Source organism: Dermatophagoides pteronyssinus, unplaced genomic scaffold, assembly GCF_027571235.1.
Source record: "Dermatophagoides pteronyssinus isolate colony J.1.1.1.1 unplaced genomic scaffold, Derpt_VIB-CSIC_2022.12 sq0009, whole genome shotgun sequence".
In the NCBI taxonomy this organism is placed as follows: domain Eukaryota; kingdom Metazoa; phylum Arthropoda; class Arachnida; order Sarcoptiformes; family Pyroglyphidae; genus Dermatophagoides; species Dermatophagoides pteronyssinus.
The window spans coordinates 327,936-345,560 of record NW_027461533.1 but is presented as its reverse complement, the minus strand read 5'-3'; the positions used below and the strand labels follow the sequence as shown (position 1 = coordinate 345,560).

General features: G+C 28.3%; 6 protein-coding genes and 1 long non-coding RNA gene across 13 annotated transcripts; 5 read left to right on the top strand and 2 right to left on the bottom strand.

The window, feature by feature from the left end:
* Positions 1–1,007: 1,007 nt before the first annotated feature.
* LOC113791206 (pancreatic triacylglycerol lipase-like) lies at positions 1,008–2,795 on the top strand. Of its 2 annotated transcripts, XM_075821180.1 has the most exons (3): positions 1,013–1,355; positions 1,438–2,160; positions 2,229–2,795. In XM_075821180.1, exons 2-3 carry the CDS (start codon positions 1,632–1,634, stop codon positions 2,693–2,695), a joined length of 996 nt encoding a protein of 331 aa, XP_075677295.1. In that variant the 5' UTR covers positions 1,013–1,355; positions 1,438–1,631; the 3' UTR covers positions 2,696–2,795. The 2 variants fall into 2 exon arrangements, with proteins under 2 accessions (XP_075677294.1, XP_075677295.1); XM_075821179.1 differs by having other exon boundaries at positions 1,008–2,160.
* Positions 2,796–2,840: 45 nt separating this feature from the next.
* Positions 2,841–5,038, top strand: LOC113791205 (tRNA wybutosine-synthesizing protein 4-like). The gene has a single exon (XM_075821308.1). The coding sequence runs from the start codon at positions 2,874–2,876 to the stop codon at positions 5,004–5,006; it is 2,133 nt and encodes a 710-aa protein (XP_075677423.1). The 5' UTR covers positions 2,841–2,873; the 3' UTR covers positions 5,007–5,038.
* Positions 5,039–5,223: 185 nt separating this feature from the next.
* On the top strand, positions 5,224–7,528 carry LOC113791204 (uncharacterized). The gene is made up of 3 exons (XM_027340949.2): positions 5,224–5,462; positions 5,537–7,126; positions 7,182–7,528. Exons 1-3 carry the CDS (start codon positions 5,303–5,305, stop codon positions 7,403–7,405), a joined length of 1,974 nt encoding a protein of 657 aa, XP_027196750.2. The 5' UTR covers positions 5,224–5,302; the 3' UTR covers positions 7,406–7,528.
* Positions 7,529–8,442: 914 nt separating this feature from the next.
* Positions 8,443–13,163, bottom strand: LOC142645323 (uncharacterized). Of its 5 annotated transcripts, none has more exons than XR_012846489.1 (9): positions 12,978–13,138; positions 12,343–12,878; positions 12,146–12,287; positions 11,687–12,063; positions 11,573–11,625; positions 10,004–10,600; positions 9,622–9,885; positions 9,376–9,537; positions 8,443–9,298 (listed from the first exon to the last, which is right to left on the bottom strand). It is a non-coding gene; the product is annotated as an uncharacterized LOC142645323 (long non-coding RNA). The 5 variants fall into 5 exon arrangements; XR_012846488.1 differs by having other exon boundaries at positions 12,376–12,878; positions 12,978–13,136; XR_012846491.1 differs by having other exon boundaries at positions 12,138–12,878; positions 12,978–13,163.
* Positions 8,558–9,887, top strand: LOC113797022 (uncharacterized). Its single transcript, XM_075821312.1, has 3 exons — positions 8,558–9,307; positions 9,378–9,568; positions 9,632–9,887. The coding sequence occupies exons 1-2, from the start codon at positions 8,558–8,560 to the stop codon at positions 9,546–9,548; spliced, it is 921 nt and encodes a 306-aa protein (XP_075677427.1). The 3' UTR covers positions 9,549–9,568; positions 9,632–9,887.
* Positions 10,477–15,959, top strand: LOC113797052 (uncharacterized). Of its 2 annotated transcripts, none has more exons than XM_075821311.1 (5): positions 10,477–10,609; positions 14,315–14,592; positions 14,650–15,104; positions 15,166–15,474; positions 15,541–15,959. In XM_075821311.1, exons 2-5 carry the CDS (start codon positions 14,363–14,365, stop codon positions 15,792–15,794), a joined length of 1,248 nt encoding a protein of 415 aa, XP_075677426.1. In that variant the 5' UTR covers positions 10,477–10,609; positions 14,315–14,362; the 3' UTR covers positions 15,795–15,959. The 2 variants fall into 2 exon arrangements, with proteins under 2 accessions (XP_075677426.1, XP_075677425.1); XM_075821310.1 differs by lacking the exon at positions 10,477–10,609 and adding an exon at positions 13,635–14,196.
* Positions 15,960–15,985: 26 nt separating this feature from the next.
* MED8 (mediator complex subunit 8) lies at positions 15,986–16,838 on the bottom strand. Its single transcript, XM_027347367.2, has one exon. It carries the CDS (start codon positions 16,759–16,761, stop codon positions 15,991–15,993), a length of 771 nt encoding a protein of 256 aa, XP_027203168.1. The 5' UTR covers positions 16,762–16,838; the 3' UTR covers positions 15,986–15,990.
* Positions 16,839–17,625: the final 787 nt, after the last annotated feature.

Here is a 17,625-nt window from a genome sequence, read left to right as displayed (position 1 = left end):
TCTGCTCGATATTAAAAGTAAGTTATTTTTTCCAATTTTAATTATTGATTTTGGTCCAAATTTTTGGAACAATCACTTTTATTGATTAAAGATTATCTTTGTTTATGCTTTCATTTGTTTCCAGATTAAAAATTAGCTACGAAATTGATGAAAATTGTTTGGACGGGCGATGATGCAATCGACGAAAAATGATCATTTTCTCAATGGCATTTATTCAAGTTTGTAATTGTCAAATGATATTTCATTTTAAATAAACTTTCATTTAATCACATTTTTTCAAGTTTATTTTTTCAGTTTCATTATGGTGCTAATTAGCATTTCCGGGATCGATTGACTTCCAGGTAACTTTACATTCTAATCATTCTTTACATTTTAATTCATTCTTTACATTCCAGGTAATTTTTACACTCTATAGTTCCTCAAGTTTTTGCTAATGAATGTCGAAACAATATTCGAATGATTATCATGTTCCCGATCGATTTTGCGATTACATTGTTCATCGGCATCTGATTCAAGAATAGTTTGACTATGTTAAACAATAGGATAGGCTAGGTTAGATTAGGATTAGGAAACATGGTCTGAGCTATTTCCTATTGAGTCCGATGCCTGGTGACACTTTGGAACCAAAAAAACGATCGAAAATTATGATATCATTCGAGTATTTTCAAACTGGAATGGATACTTGTAGTAAATGATGGTAAGTTTTTGAATCCAATGATCGAAACTATCAACTAATATTCTTTTAAATTCAGGATCATCACTGAGAATGATGGGATTCAAATTTTCAATTTCATGAATCAGATTTGGACATTAAATCTTGGAACATGAATGGGATCGTTGGACATCGAATATTCAATTTGGGATCGATTTGGAACTGGACAAGAATGGATCAACGTGGGATGTTAAATATTAATGATTTTTATGAATTTCTAATTTTTTAATTAACAATAAAATTAAAATTAAATTTTAATTTATGTGTAATTAAATTAATATGGGGAGGAGGGAGGAGAACCTGCAACAATCGGAGTGAGCGAAACTATCGATAGTCATTTCGATTAATCGTTGCATGAAATTGCTTGCAAACAAAATTGGAGAGTGTTCTTCAAAATTGGCAATTCTTGATTGCACACATTTTTGGAGAGTGTTCTTCAATTTTGCGGAGCTTACTTTTTTCTGTGTGAACAACACAAACATTCGATCGAACGTTTTATCTAATCCACATTCATGATTATGACGCCACTTTTTTTTCTTCTTCAAAAAAAAAATAAAAATAAAAGTTTCATTGAAAGAAAATCATCATCATCAATCTTAACTCTGTGATTTTCATTGATTTGCCACACAAAATTCACTATATCGTATTTATTTATTTTTTTTTGAAATGATCAAATTTTGAAGCGAAAAAAATGATTGATTTTAGATTTTTTATTTGTTTTATAGGATTGGCATTGGCCAATAATCAACAACAACAACAACAACAATCATTGACATTACCCTCATCATCATCATCATCATCATCATCAATAGGAGAAATTATTCGTCAAACAATCAATCAATTGGATTCGAATCTAACTGAATTTTATAAAGATTCTTTACAAAAATTTAAATTTAGTGATCAAAACACAACAACCAGTATGTCAACAACAACGAATCCATCATTGAATATAAGTGCATTATTACATTTAAAAATGCCTGCTCCATGGAATATTGAAACAATAAAACCAAAAATTGTATTCTATAAACGTGGTCAACCAGAATTTGAAGTTGATCATTTCGCTGATCCAAAACAAACAGCACAACAATTAAATAAATTAGGTTTTTTGAAAACCAACCGACTGATATTGATAACACATGGTTTTCATAATAATTTCAATACTGATTGGTTACATAATTATAAAGAAAAAATATTCAATATTAGTGCAAAATTTAGATTACAACAAACAGTTGCTATTTTGGGTTGGGGTGGTGGTGCTGATATACTTGTTTTTCGTTATAGACAAGCAGCATCAAATGTATTAACTGTTGGTCAATGGTTATCTAAATATATTGTAACGATAAAACAAATTCAACCAAATACAACTATATATGGTATTGGTCATAGTTTAGGTGCACATGTTATGGGTATTGCTGGTCGTTTATCACATGGTTTTGATCGAATTTCAGGTAACTTTTTTGATTATTTTTTTTTTCACCTGAAAGAAATAATAAAAGTTTTTTTTCAAAAAAAAAAGGTTTGGATCCAGCTGGACCTTGTTTTGAAAAAGTAGAAAATTCACAAACACTACGTGCATCGGATGCAAGATTGGTTGATGTTATACATACGGATGGTTATGATTCAAAATTAGATCCATCTGAATGGTTTTTTCCAGTTAATCATTATGGTAGTCTTGTACCAATTGGTACATTAGATTTTTATCCAAATTATGGTTATCATCAACCTGGTGCCGGTGCTTTTACTGTTGCCGGTAGTCATTTACGTTCATTAGAATTATTTGAATGGTCAATTACAAATCCGAATAAATTTCTAACGAAACAGGTGTTAATTTCTACACCGGATTTTGATGATCCAGTTGATGAAAATGAACCAACCAAATATTTAGCCGAAATGGGTTATTATGCTGATCAATGGAAATTACCACCATTACATGCTAGTACATTATATTATTTAAAAACAAATAAAGAACAACCATGGGTTTGAAAATGAAAAGAACAAAACAAACAATCAAAGATTTATTTTCCATATTTTTGTTTTAGCAAATTTTGAAAATTTTAAATAAAAAATTATTTTACAAAATTTATACGTTGAAAGTTGCTTTTTTCTCTGTTTGTTTTTGAATATCAGCCATGTGACCAAATTCAAACAAAAGTTTCAAAAAATGACTAAAAAACATTCAAAAATTGATAATAAAAAATCAATAACCGGTACAAATGATTTTAGTACATTATCCAAATATTCAATGATCAATAAAGGTTATTGTTTTGATCCATATTTAAAATATTTTATCAATTCGAATGATGATGATGATTCAAAATTTAAAAATCAACGTGCACCAATTATTCATCATGGTTATTATGTTCGTTTTAAAGCATTGGAATATGGATGGCAAAATGTATTATCAAGTGGTGATGAACAAATCAATATAATTATATCGTTTGGTGCTGGTTTTGATACAACTGCATTTCGTTATCAAGATGATCGAAATATTTTCATTGAAATTGATCATCCAGATGTTTGCCGACGAAAAGCTGATATTATTCGATTGAATATTGATGAATTTCCCGATATGAAAACAATGGAAAATTGTTCTTCCATCGAACATTTATATCTACAATCATCTAGATATTTATTATTCGGTATTGATTTACGTCAATCACCTACGCAAGTGATAAACATTTTATTCGTGAATGAAAATCATTTGTTGAATAAAATGATCGATAAAGTTGCACAAAACCGACGATTAAATTTTATATTATTCAATGAATGTTCATTATGTTATATTGAACAACAATTTACTGATCAATTGATAGCCAAGATGATTGATTTTATCACCGAACAATATTCCAATTATGATGATTATTCCATACAATATCTTGGATATGAAATGTATGATTCATTCGGAAGTGAAAATGATTTTAAAAAATTCATGTTAAATCATTTTGAACAATTGAATGCACCAATACAAACATTTATCAATGAAAATCAAATATGGGAACGTTTTCACAAGTTAAATTTCGAACAAATCAATTTGATAAATATGAAAAAATTTTATCGTGAATTATTATCGAATGACGAACGTAAACGAATCAATCAAATTGAATTGTTTGATGAATGGGAAGAATTGGAAAATGTTTGTCAGGTATATTGTTTGGTGATTTGTAAAAAATTCAAACCTTCATCATCGACAGTAACCACGAATGAATCAAACGATTCGATGATGATAATAACCAATCGACCGGAGAAGGATGATAGATTTTCGGCCAATGCATTTCCATTATTACAAATATTTGGACATTGTAGCCATTATGATGATCATAATAATACGATAAATATATTTGGTGGATTTGGTATTGAATCAAATCAAAAATCGGGAAAAAATAATCGTGGAAAACATTGTCGATTTAAAAGTATCGTTCAATTATCATTGGATGATTCAAAACAACATATCAATAATATACAGATGATTGAATCAAATGAATCATCGAATATTAATCGATTACATTGTCGTATTGTTTCATTAGGGGATGGTAAACATTATCTGTTGTCCGGTGGACGTCGATCACCAAATCTATCATTAGGTAATTCAATTTTAGCAATCGATAATGATTTAAAACAATTTGAATATATTGAAACATTTGATAATATTATACATACAAATCGTCATGTATGCGCCAGATTTGGTCATCAAAATCAACAAATTTGTCTATTTGGTGGTCGTTGTAATGATCAATCCAGTAATGATAAATCAACGATATGGATTTTTGATTCAAAATCATCAAAATGGTTTCAAACAAAAATCAATGGTCTTGAAATTGACAATCGTCATTCAATGGCCTACACTACATTTCAAAATCATTCAATATTATTGAATGGTGGTATTGATTGTGATGATAATAATTTTTTACCTTCAAGTAATGAAAATTATATCGAACTTATCGATAGTCGACAGGCAAATGTTGAAAAATTTTTAATAAAAAATTTAGATGAAAAATTCTATTCACATCAGATGAAAATTATGGCCAATGATGATGATGATCACAGAATATTGATGATCGGTGGTATTGGTAATCGAAAAATTTCCAATCAAATTAATCAAATTGATTTTCGTTCAATGAAAATCTATTCGACCAAACGAATTGATATCATCGATGATAATCATTTATTAATGTTGCACAATTTTAGCTGTGAATTAATCAAAACAAACAACAGCAACAACAATTATCTATGGACAATTGGTGGTGGTGGTAATTATTTTCATTCGGTACACATTTTAATCCAATTTTATCAATAAAAATTGATTGATTTTTGATTTTTGCAAAAAAAAAAATTTTTTTTAATTTTAATTTCAATTCGAACAAAAAGTTTCAAAAAAAAAAAAAACTTCGAATGCACACAGATGGCGACACTTTTACCTGTTGCACGCTTGTCAAAAAAAAAAAAAAAAATCGAACGCGACAAAATCGAAATAGCGCGCAGTTCGGTGTCGATTTTTGTTTTTTTATCGATTGTGAGTTGTGTTTGTGTCATTATTTGGTTGTCATTCATTTTTTTTTGTCTCGAAACAAAAACAAAACAAAACAAAATTTGATGATCATGACTTTGGTTGATAATAATGATAATAGTAATCATCATCATTCGTTTGATCAGGAGCAAGAATCATCATCATCAAAAATGGTAAAACTTTCATTGATGGCATATTTTGATGATTTGTGTCGTTATCAAAATTATCTTAGTACATATGATAGATGTAAGTTTGTAGTTTTTCTAAATTGATTCATGATTTTGATTTATCAATTTTTTTTTTTGGATTTCATTATTCAGCATTACATAATGATTTGGCAAAATTATTGAAAATTTGTGATCAATTTAAATCACGTTGGTCAAAAACGGCAAAAGAATTGAAAAAAGCTCGTCAACAAATTGACCAATTGACTGAAGAAAATATTCGTTTGGAAAAAGATTTACAATATTTTAAGGATAAATTTTTGGAAAAATCAAATGATTATGATAAAGTAAACAAAGAATTGATTGATCTTCGTTCAAAAGTTAAACAATTTGCCAATGTTATAAATTCAAGTGATTTGCCTATGGATAAAAACAATGTGATGATGAAATCAAAATTCGATTTAGAGGATGAAGAAAAAGAAGAAAATGAAAAATTCCGTTTGTATTTAAATAGTTTACGACGTGTCAATTTTGATGATGAAAATGATGATGATCGAATCAATGAAAATGGCGAAAATAAAAACAATAAACGAATTCATTTGAAAACGATCGCCGAAGAAAAAGAAGAAGAAAAGGCAGAACAACAGTACAATGAACAAATTGAAATTATGAACAAAACCGTTGTGGAAAAAAATTTTCTGGCACCATCAAGTTCAAATTCTTCAGATTTAACAATCGATGTTAGTGAAGTAGATGAACCATTGAATAATCATTGTGATAATAATAATAATGGTGATATTATCAAAACAATGGATAGAAAATTGCATCTAAATGATAATATAAAATTGATGAAAATCGACGATGAAATTAATAATGGCTATTCACTTCGTCGATTTGCACATCTTTTGAATCCATCACCACCAGATTGTGAACAAAAAAATTATTTGGCTAAAATTTCTGCCATTAATGGCCATCATGAACATCATTGGAAATCGGATCGTTCAACATCACATCGTATGTTGATATGTGCTATTTGTTATAATCGTATTGGATTCTATAGTAAATATTTTATATGTGATGGTTGTGATGAACGTGCACATGATTATTGTGTTGTTCATAATCCATCGAAACGAAATTTTCGTACAATAATGGATTTTGTACAATCATCATCATCTCATGTTGAACCATTGGTTCCAACATTGTTATTGAAATGTTGTTCAGAAATTGAAAAACGTGGCATACGATTGAATAATATTTATGGTCATATACAACAGCCAAATTCTTCAATCATACAGAATTTAATGTTGGATTTATTGTATCCAAAAAATGGTTACAATAATCAATTTTCACATATTGATATTGATTCATTATGTAATATTGTTATCTATTTTCTTGGCTATCTTATTGATCTTGGTGATCCTTTGATACCGGAATATTTGTATGATGGTTTATACAATTTATTGTCAAATCATTCCGATGATAATATGAAAATAATCGATTGGATTATTTGTCAACTTCCATCCAGTAATCGTGATACATTGGCATTTTTATTGGTACATTTACGTAAAGTGGCTAAATATCAACATTATAATAATATGTCATTGGAAAAATTGACAAGAATTTTTGCTCCAATAATTTTTCATCCTTTATTTCCAACATTGATGCAGGAAAAAGCTATGATGATATTATTATCAATATCATCAGATTTTTGGCTACAAATTCTATCACATGATACACCTAGTTCAAGTAAGTTAATTAATTTTTTATTCTTTAAAATAATTGAATCAATTTTCGTTTTCAGGTCCTACATCAGCATTGTTGAACAATAGCATTGAAGATAAGCATGTGAGCTTTTTTCAAAGTCCTTGTAGCTATAAATCGGTTGCTACATCTCAATCGGCTTATAATACACCGATCGGTGGTGGTCGTGGTGGTGATGATGGTGTTTTAACACCGACTAGCGCTAATCCTAAAACACGAACAACAACATTTAAACGATTTTTTTGGGAAAATCTTAAATTTTGATAATTTTTTTTCTTTGATTTTTTTTTCACTTTCCGATTCTTTTCTTTGATTTTTTTTCAATTTTTCTTTCATTTATTCTTCAATTTTCTATAATCGATCTCAATAATTCAAATAAAATCAACATACAACAACAACAAAAAAAATTGAGGGAAAAAAATATTTCTCTATAGATTCGAAGATTTCAAGTTTACAAACAAACAAACAAATCAAGCAATAACAACAACAAAAGGCCAACCAAATCGAATGCAATTTCGCGTTATCTTTGGTTTTTTGTTTCATTTATTTATTTTCATCAAACGAAAAAACAAAAAATACATTTTCCTTCATCATCTTCGTTGGTCGATGATGATGATGACTAAACTCAGCTGATTTTTTTTTTATTGTTTTGTTTTTAGAATTTTTCATTTTTTTAAAAAATTTCAAAAAAAAAAATTCAAATTTTTAATCAAAATTTGTAATCACAAAAGAATTGAATTTTGTTAATGATTTTTCCCAAATCAAATCAAATCAATATTGATTGATTTGTTTGGGGGCCATATCCTTGACGATGATGAGGTTCTTCTATTGCTTATTTATTAATTTAGATTATAAGAAAAAAAACTTTTTCCTTAATCATCATCATCATCATCGTTGTTGTTGTTGTTGTTTAAAATTGGATGATGTTTTGGGTGTTAATGAAATATGAAAAAACCAAACAGAACATACTGTGTGTGTGTGTGTGTGTTGTGTTGTGAATGATAATGATGATAATCAAAATATCAAAATTAAAAAAAAACCTGATTATAATCAAATCAATTACAATTACAATGAATGATTTTTTTATTTGACGCAAATGATCATTCAATTTGGCAATGCCACAAATCATATTACCAACAACAAACCAAAAAAAAAATTGATATCAATGTCCCTCTCACACTCTTTTTAACTCTAATTTTTTTTTCTTCAACCAGAATAATAATCAAACGACTTTTTTTTTCGTTGTTGTATTTATTGTGTGGATGATTAACGAATAAAGAAACAACAAAAACAAAGCGAAATTGAAAAACGCTAATTTCATTTGAAAAACAAAAAACTGCATCAATTTTAAAACTGTCAATCAAAACGCGAATTACAGTGTGTGTGTGTGTGTGTGTGTGTTTGTGTGGTGGTAATATGATGGCTATTGATCTGATAACATCCATACAAATGTCTGTTATAAATTCAATCAATAATAATAATAATAATGAAAATCAATCATCGATTGATCGATCATCATCGATTCATAATAATAATAATAATAATAATAATTTAACCGCTACAAATGATCTGATTGAATTGATTAAATCAACAACAACATCATTGATCGAAAATAATAATAATAATAATAATAATACAAATCATCATCAATCGAATAACCGAATTAACGGTAATTCGACATTAGAATCAAATCATCATAGTCATAATAATAATCATTTTTCTCTACAATTCATATCGAATGATTTTCATAAATTACGACGATTATTAAATTATTCATTCAAATATAATAATAACAATAAGAATAAGAATAAGAAGAATAATAAAACCAAATTAGATTCAATACAAGAATATTCTGTAGAAAATTCTATATCATCATCAAATAATGGTGGTGGTATTGGTGATGAAACAATAAAAAATGTTGATGATATCAATAATGTCCCATTGAATATTTTGAATGATAAAAAAGATTTTGACTGTGATAATAGTGTCAATGATAATCATGATAATCAGCAACAACAGGAATTATCACCACAAACACCATCACCACGATCATCATCGTCTTCATCATCATCATCATCGGCTGTGACAGTTGAAACGATTCCATTACCATATCATTATCATCATACAAAACAAAATCCTGATGATGATACGGAAATTCTTGAAACGGTAAAAGATTTTTTTTTATAAAGATCGAAAAGTTAATTTTTTTCTTCTGGTAAATTTTATTTTCTTACAGCTTCGTCAAATATTACGAATGTGTACGAAAATGGATCAATCAAAACGTATAACAGCAATGGATGTTTATGAAATATTATCCAGGAAATCCAATTTAATTTATAAAAATCCACATTCTTTAGATAATGATAATAATAACATTATAATCGATGGTTGTGAATCTAAATTATGATGATTGAACAAAAGAAAATGGTTAGTTTTTATTTTAAATTTCTTTGAAATCTGGGTTAACTCTTTACACTCACCTCACTACAGATGATACCAGAACCGTGATTTGGAATTTAATTGGAATTTTTTTTCATCTTCGACAAAAAAAAAATTAGTTCCTTAATTAAACAAATGATGGCCAGGTGTGAATGAATGATTTGACATCATTTGATTTTTGTTTTTTTTTTTTTTTGGGTTAAATCATCCAGAAAAATCTGCTCATCTTCAAAATATTCTTCTTTTTCTTCTTCCTGGTTTCTTTTGATCTAGTCAACCATCCAATAAAACAAAAACAAAAACATCTGGAATTTTTATCGTCGTTTTCACGAATTAATCACGTCATTGCATGTCATATTTGATAATTTAAATAAAAAAAAAATTAAAACAAAAATCATGACCAATTTCCATTGTATAACAAACCTCAAAAACAAAAAAATCGAATGCAAATTTTTTTTTTCGCAAACAAATGTTGTATTTGGGCAGTGGTGGTGGTGGTGGTGTTGAACTTGACGATGACAACATTTTTTTGTTTCTTCTTTTTTTTACATAATAAATGTCGGTCGATGTTTTTTTTGTTGTTGTTGTTGGTTGATGATGATCATCATGTTGATCATCATGTAATAGAAGGCAATCGAAATGAGGCACACACACACACATAATAGCAGACAAAAAAAAATTGTCTTAACCATCATCATCAGAACAAATGGATTGAACGGATATTTCATCAATTTTGGTCATTAGCAGAAAACAAAAACAAAAAACAGATTTTTTTCTCTGTTCTGTCTTGTCTGGTTTTGTTCATTTGGTTCGATGTTTAATTCACCAAACCAAATATCATTTGCTCTTGATTTCATATAAAAACATCAACAAAATTCAAAATGTTTTGACCATTTCAAGATTTTTTTTTTATCTTGGTTGACCATCGGTGTTTGGTTGTTTATTTTCGAATATTTTTGTCCACTATTTCTACTTCCGATTACCGGATTATTGTCATCATCATATTATTGCCTATTTACACTGAATTGGGTAAGTTGTTTTTTTTTTATTTTGAACAAAAAAAAAAACATTCGAATTCGAAATTTTTTTAATTATTCAAAAAAAAAATCATTAATTTTGTTTTTGTTGTTGTTGTTTCAAGGACTAATTATGATGATTATTTTTTCTAATCGACAAAAAAAAGGTGTGATCTTTTTCTATATACAGAAAGATAAAAAAAACCATTAAATAAAATTATCATCCATGTCATCCAAACTACAAATTGATTGAACAAAAAAATAATTAATTAATTTAGTTTCAATGTTAATAAACTATTTCAATGGAAGAAGAAGATGATGATGAAAATTTCTATATAAAAATTGAAATTCTGATTGATTTTTTTTTCGTTGTTAATGATGAAAATATCATATGAATTGAATTTTGATGATTATAATGATGATGATGCAGAAATTCATTCAAGTTGATCATTTAATTCACACACACACACACACACACACACAACGACAAATTAACATATTAATGGTCCATATTTCTTTTTGTTGTTGTTGTTGTTGTTTGCCTGGTCAGTAACACCATCACCATTACCATAACCATTATTACCACCACTATCTTCATCTTCATTATCATAGTTTCTTCGTTCGTTTTTTTATATTTATAGATTATCAGGCGTCTAGACGATCGATTCGTTGTTGTTGTTTTCTTTCGATTCGTTTGTTTCCCTCTTTTTTTTTTCTTCTTCAACATTATTTTCATTTAAAGCTGTCTTTCGTTTTTTTTCTTCATTGGTGTATGATTCGTTTAATGTTTTTTTTTCTTCTTCTTCAATTCAATGACTTAATATTTAATGATGATGACACGAAATAATAATTAAACCCAAACTAACCATGTAGATCTTTGTTTTGTTGCAACAAACAAAACAGAAAGTATGATTCTTTTCAATATTATCATGATGATAATTTAACCACAAATAATGGTCATTTTATTTATTATTACCATGATGATATTAATCCATAATCGATTTTTATTTCGAAAAGAATCAAAAAAACCTATTTAGAAGAAAAAAAAAGTTCATCTCAAGTACATCGTCGTCTGGTGAATTTTACTTACGTTTTTTGGTTTGGCTGCAATTTAATATCCGCTAATATTTGACATAGACACATACACAGAGTGTGTGTGTGTGTGTGGAATGGATCCAAATTATCAGCGGTGAAGAAGAAAAAAAAAGGTGTGCTTTTCTTCACTCGATTAATTTGTTTCGTTTGTTTGTTTGTGTCAAACATCATCATCATCATCATCATCAGTCGGCAACAAGTGATGCTAAGTTGATTTAATAGGCAGCAAACAAAAAAAAACTAAGACGAACGACAATGATATGATTTGCAAGTCGTCTGGATGGCTTGGCGAGACGAAGATCATGATGATGATGATGATGATGATAATGGTAACGATGATCCCGAAAAGAAAGCAAGAAAAAAGAAAAATTTCTATCCAGACGAAAGAAAATTTGTTGATAATTATTCAGAATAAGAATTTTTCTCAAACTAACAAATTAACTCACTCACTTACCAGACTTAAATGAAATGATGAAAAATACAAACAGGGGAAAAAACAGGAAAATCAGTGAGAAATCTTTAACTGAATTTTTGTTGTTGTTGTTGTTGTTGTTGTGGTGGTGGTGAATGAATGGTTATCCAATCTTGATATCAATCTTAACAAAATGACAAATTATCGTCCATACAAAGAATTTCGATAAATTTAATTACTTTGGTGGTCCTTTGATGATGCAAAATTCTTACCCAAAATGGAAAAATTCTTTCATTTTTTCTTGATTTTTTTTTTGCTTGTTTTGGTCAACGATTTAATGATTTATCCGTGCACCATTTGTGTGTGTTTGATGAACTTGTTTTACGTTTTTCGAAAAAAAAATCCATCTTCTACAAGATATAAATCTTTTTTTTTTTGTAAAATTTTTCTCTTCATCTTTGCTTGTTGATCACTCCATGTGTATCTTTATCATTATCATCATTCTACATTCGGTAGGCGCTAAACTTTTTTGTTTTTGTTTTGTTTCTTTTCTTTCCATTCGATGATCAAAAGTAAGGATATTTTGTGGAAAAATTAATGGGGAAAAAAACGGGTGGTTAAAAACGATATAAATTTCATACACCATTACATTACTGATAATGTTTTTTTTTTCATTCTTTCTTTTCTTCCAACAACATTCTTCTTTAAATAAATGTTTCTTGTTGGCTGACGATGATCTTATAATGTTGTTGGTTGGTTGTCTGTGCTTGAAAGACTGGAAAACAAAACAGAAAAAAAACAAACAAACAAACAGAAAGAAACGAATGAAAAGTTAGCTTCTTTTGAAAAAAAAATTATTATTATTATTTCATACAAACCACCAACCACCGCCAAACAAACAAACACAGCGAGAATATTCGTTGACAAAATTATGAAATAATGATTATGGTCATCGATCATTAATATCATCAACAACATTACACAAACATTTTACCACATGATGATTAAGACAAGACAAGACAAGACAATGTTTGTTTCTTGTCATCATCATCATAATAATAATAATATTTTTTAATTTGAATTTTGTCATTTAATGATTTGATTTTTCTCTTTGTTAAATCTTTTTGAAAAATTACATTTTCCAAAAATTTTGATGAATGAATCGGGTGTGCGTTTTGTTTTTGGTGCAATAATTCGCGAATATTGTTTTTCCAAAAAAAAAAAACTTTCGAAAAAACTTCTTCCTGTGTTTGTGTTCGATTTCTTTGGAAATTTCTTTCCTATCGCGGGTGTTTTGTTTTATTGTAACCCGAAAAAAAAAATTTCTTTTTGGCTAAATTTTTTCTTAGTTTATCATCGATAAATGATTTTCAAATGATTACCATCCTTGTTTTTTTTTTTTGTTGAATTCTGAAGAGAAATTTGCTTATTCATTCAGTTTTGCTCAGTTTTCAGTTGGCTAAGATAATTAAGAAAAAAATGAAATAAATTTCTGATTTTTCTTTTTGTCGATTTCTTCATCATCATCATCGTTGTCGAAGAATAATTGCATCTTTGTCTTGACATTCCACATTCATAATTACGACCATCATCATCATCATCATCCTCATTATCATCGACGATTGTCGTCATCGTCATCGACAAACGTCGTTATTATTATTATTTTCATCATTTTTCTTTTTTTTTCTTTTCTCGTTCTTGTCGTTGTTTCGAATCACATTCGATCGTTGGCTTCTCGCCACTCGTATACCACCACCATCAGTTTGTACAAATTCATCGAATCTTTATTTTTCGTAAAATTCCAGAATTTTTGTCAGTTTTTTTTTTGTTGTTTGGAGTAAAATATGACAATAAAAACATCGATCTCAATGATGAAAATTTCATCAAAAAAATTACCATCATATCATAATCATGATGATAATTATCATCGATATAATAATTTTGATGATAATTCTTTTACATCAAATAATGATCATCATCAAAAACAATGTTTAATAATTAATGAAAATAATAATCAAAAAATATGTGAAAAAATTCAAACATCAAAAGATTGTTTATTGTTGAAAATTTTAAATTCTTCATTCTATAAATGGGTAATTTGATGATGATATGATGAACAACATTGAATGAATTCGATGAAAATTTTAAAAATATCGATTAATCAATCAATCAATCAATTTTTTTTTCTTCCTTGTTTCTTTTTTTTTATAGCTAAAATCCTATCATCTTTATATATTATTCATCATTTATTTGTTCATAATGATATTATTATTTTGTTTAATTTGGCTGTTAACACAACCACAATCATTAATCATAGCTAATCATCATAATGATGATAATCAAAATGGACAACGATTATCAACAATAATATCATTTAATAATGATAGTTTACAAAAAATGGTAAACATGACAACATCATCATCGAATATTATCGATACAAATCAACAACAGCAGTTGATTGAACAGGAAAGAATTTTAGCACGTGAAAGGTATGTTAGTTTTGTTTGATTGATTGATTGAATTAATTTTGATTTTGATTTGATTAGAGTTAAACAAAATCATTTAAATTTTATACGTGAACAATTGATGCAAATATTATTGGCTGGTCGTACACCACCAACACCAAATAATGTTACTGTTTCATCATTAAATGTTGATGCTAATGTTGTACAGATTAAAAAAGTAGTGGAAAATGGTAATCCACCAATACCATCATCATCATCATCATTATTAACACCGATAACATCAATCAATCCAACAAATGTTCGATCATCATCATCATCATTATCGGAAATTTATGCACAACGTTTACAAAGTTTTTATCCAACATGCAATACGAATTCGGGATATTCTGTAAACACTGATCAACAACAACAAATGGAAATGAAACTTTATTTCGATCTAAATATACCAAAATTACCGGATAAACGAACACATATAACAATAATGTGGGCAAAATTACGTTTATTCATGATGAAAGGACCTTGTTATCATTTGAATGGTTAGTGTTTGTTTAATGATTAAATTGAAATTGAAAAAAAATATCCCTATTCCAAATATAGATAATAATGACGAATCATTATCCAAATGTAATGAAGCCGATAATAAGATAATCATTTCATTATATCAATTGATATCGCAACCATCATCATCATCATTATCATCATTGAAACATAATGATAATGTTCGATTTATTGATCGTCAAACCATATCCGGTTCATATCGTGGTCATATTGATTTTAATGTCCAAAATGTTATTAATGTTGATTGGCAAAATCAATCATTTAATTATGGATTTATGATTCGTATGGAAAATGGCCTAAATAATCAAATTTCACCATTTCGTTTTATTCAACAGATGAATTGTTCAGGTTAGGAATAAAAAAATTCTTAAATGAAATAAAATTATCTAAAATTAATAATTATTCCTTGAATAGATAATGTATCACCAATACCAAATCTAGCTGAATTATATGGCAAAAATATAATCAATTTAAATCAAACATTCAATAATTCATTACAATTACAACAACAACAAGATAATTATCGTTTCAATTATCCAACATTAGATTTAATGACAATGGAAATGGCAAAAGATGAACATAATGATGATAATGATAATGATATAACACAGATAATGTCACCATCTATGATCAATGTGACGAATCTTCTAAATAATAATAACCAATGAGCGAAATGATCGAATAATGGAATTCATTTTTACCCGGTTTTACTTTTTTTTTTCAATCAATTAATACAGATTTTACTATAATTTTACACACACACATAATGGATAATCTTTTACTTGTACATTTTTTTATTGCATAAATAATAATAATTTTTAAAAGAAAATTAAGTCGATTAAGTTTTATTTTTTGAAAAAAAAGTTATCGATATGGATGAATCGATGTTGCTGATTTGATTTGTGTTTTAATACTTGGCTGTGCTTTTCCTGGTGCCGTTCGATGACCAATATTTGTTGTCAATGATGGACTAGCAACACCGGTTGGTCCGCCCGTTGATCCTGTTCCACCACTGTTGCCCATTTGTGATCCGGATAATAATTTTTGTCCCGATGAAATCATATCAGATCTTAAACCTTTACCATTAAATATAGCAGCTGATAATTGATATGTATCTGTTTGTAAATATGTTTGTGGCATTGGATTACGGCTATCATTTTCCCATTCTTCTTTATGACTTCGTATTAAATCGACCATATTTTGACTAATTTTATTAGCCGTTTGAATTTGTTTCTGTGCTTGATCATTATTTATTGAATTGCCTTTTGTTGCAAATAGATTTAAACGATTTTCTAGTTCAGGTTCCAATTTAGTTCGTAGATATATTGGTGCTGTATCATGATTCAATGAACGAAGACGTCCTTCAGTTGCATTTATCAACATTTCATCATCATTTGGTGATAATTTTAATGGAAATACTGTTCGTATGGCCAAACTTTGACTATGTGATCGTACAACTTTAAGAATATTTTTTAAATATCCTTGAAATGAAGCAAATGCATCAGCATAATGATTATATTCTAATTGTTCATTATCAGTACGATTCATAAATAATGATAATGCTTTCATAAGATCTTGACTTCGTTGAAGTAATGAATCTAAAACCATTTCAAATTGACGATCTTCACGATCCATTATTGATTTGTTTTTTTGTTTCAAAATTCACAATTTCACAATTTGTTTTAGCAAAAATCAAAACAATAATTTTTTTTTTTTTGAACGTTTTGTTTGATGGCTCGAATATTCATACAGTACGTTACCGAATTTTTTTTCGAATGTTCAAAAAATTCTTCAGAAAAAGTTTTTTTCGTCAAAGTTTTGATGATTAATCAACAAAACAAAACAAAAAAAGAAACGTGATTTAATTGAAAATGAATGGATTATGAAATTATCAAGTTTCCATAATAATCAATCCATGACTAAATAGGTGTAAACAACAATCGAACACCTTTTTTTTATCGAAAAAAAAGGAAACTATATAAAAACCAATCGAATCAAGTAAGTATTGCAATTTTATTCAATCAAATTCCTAAAACAAAATCAACAATCATGATGAAAATATTACGTTCATTTTTATTTTTATTATTGATAATTTTATCATCAACAAATGGCAATGTAATTAAACCTAGAGCTGGTAATGGTATCGCTGAAAGTGTAGGTGGTCTTGTTGGCGGTTCAATTGGCAATTCTCTTGGCAGTTCGATTGGTAGTTCTCTTGGTAGTTCGATTCCGGGTGCTGGATCATCAAATATACCTGGATTATCACCTGTTTTAGGTGGAGCAGCTCCAGTATCACCTATTGGAACAGCCTTACAACTTGTGCCAGGAATGTCTGCAGTTGTTGGTGGTGGTGGTGGTGGAACAGGTGGATTAACTTCACCTATCGGAACAGCTTTACAACTTGTTCCCGGATTATCATCGGTTATTGGTGGTGGTGGTGTTGGACAAGGCCATAATCGTCCATTATCACAATTGGTAATATCATGGAATTTATTATAT

Coding starts and splice junctions, on each gene's coding strand:
- LOC113791204 (XM_027340949.2), top strand. CDS start 5,303: ATGATCATGACTTTGGTTGATAATAATGATAATAGTAATCATCATCAT. Junction 5,463..5,536: donor TCTTAGTACATATGATAGAT/GTAAGTTTGTAG, acceptor TTCATTATTCAG/CATTACATAATGATTTGGCA. Junction 7,127..7,181: donor ACATGATACACCTAGTTCAA/GTAAGTTAATTA, acceptor TTTCGTTTTCAG/GTCCTACATCAGCATTGTTG.
- LOC113791206 (XM_075821179.1), top strand. CDS start 1,404: ATGATTGATTTTAGATTTTTTATTTGTTTTATAGGATTGGCATTGGCC. Junction 2,161..2,228: donor TGGTTTTGATCGAATTTCAG/GTAACTTTTTTG, acceptor CAAAAAAAAAAG/GTTTGGATCCAGCTGGACCT.
- LOC113797022 (XM_075821312.1), top strand. CDS start 8,558: ATGATGGCTATTGATCTGATAACATCCATACAAATGTCTGTTATAAAT. Junction 9,308..9,377: donor ATACGGAAATTCTTGAAACG/GTAAAAGATTTT, acceptor ATTTTCTTACAG/CTTCGTCAAATATTACGAAT.
- LOC113797052 (XM_075821310.1), top strand. CDS start 13,948: ATGACAATAAAAACATCGATCTCAATGATGAAAATTTCATCAAAAAAA. Junction 14,197..14,314: donor ATTCTTCATTCTATAAATGG/GTAATTTGATGA, acceptor TTTTTTTTATAG/CTAAAATCCTATCATCTTTA. Junction 15,475..15,540: donor TCAACAGATGAATTGTTCAG/GTTAGGAATAAA, acceptor TTCCTTGAATAG/ATAATGTATCACCAATACCA.
- LOC113791205 (XM_075821308.1), top strand. CDS start 2,874: ATGACTAAAAAACATTCAAAAATTGATAATAAAAAATCAATAACCGGT.
- MED8 (XM_027347367.2), bottom strand. CDS start 16,761: ATGGATCGTGAAGATCGTCAATTTGAAATGGTTTTAGATTCATTACTT.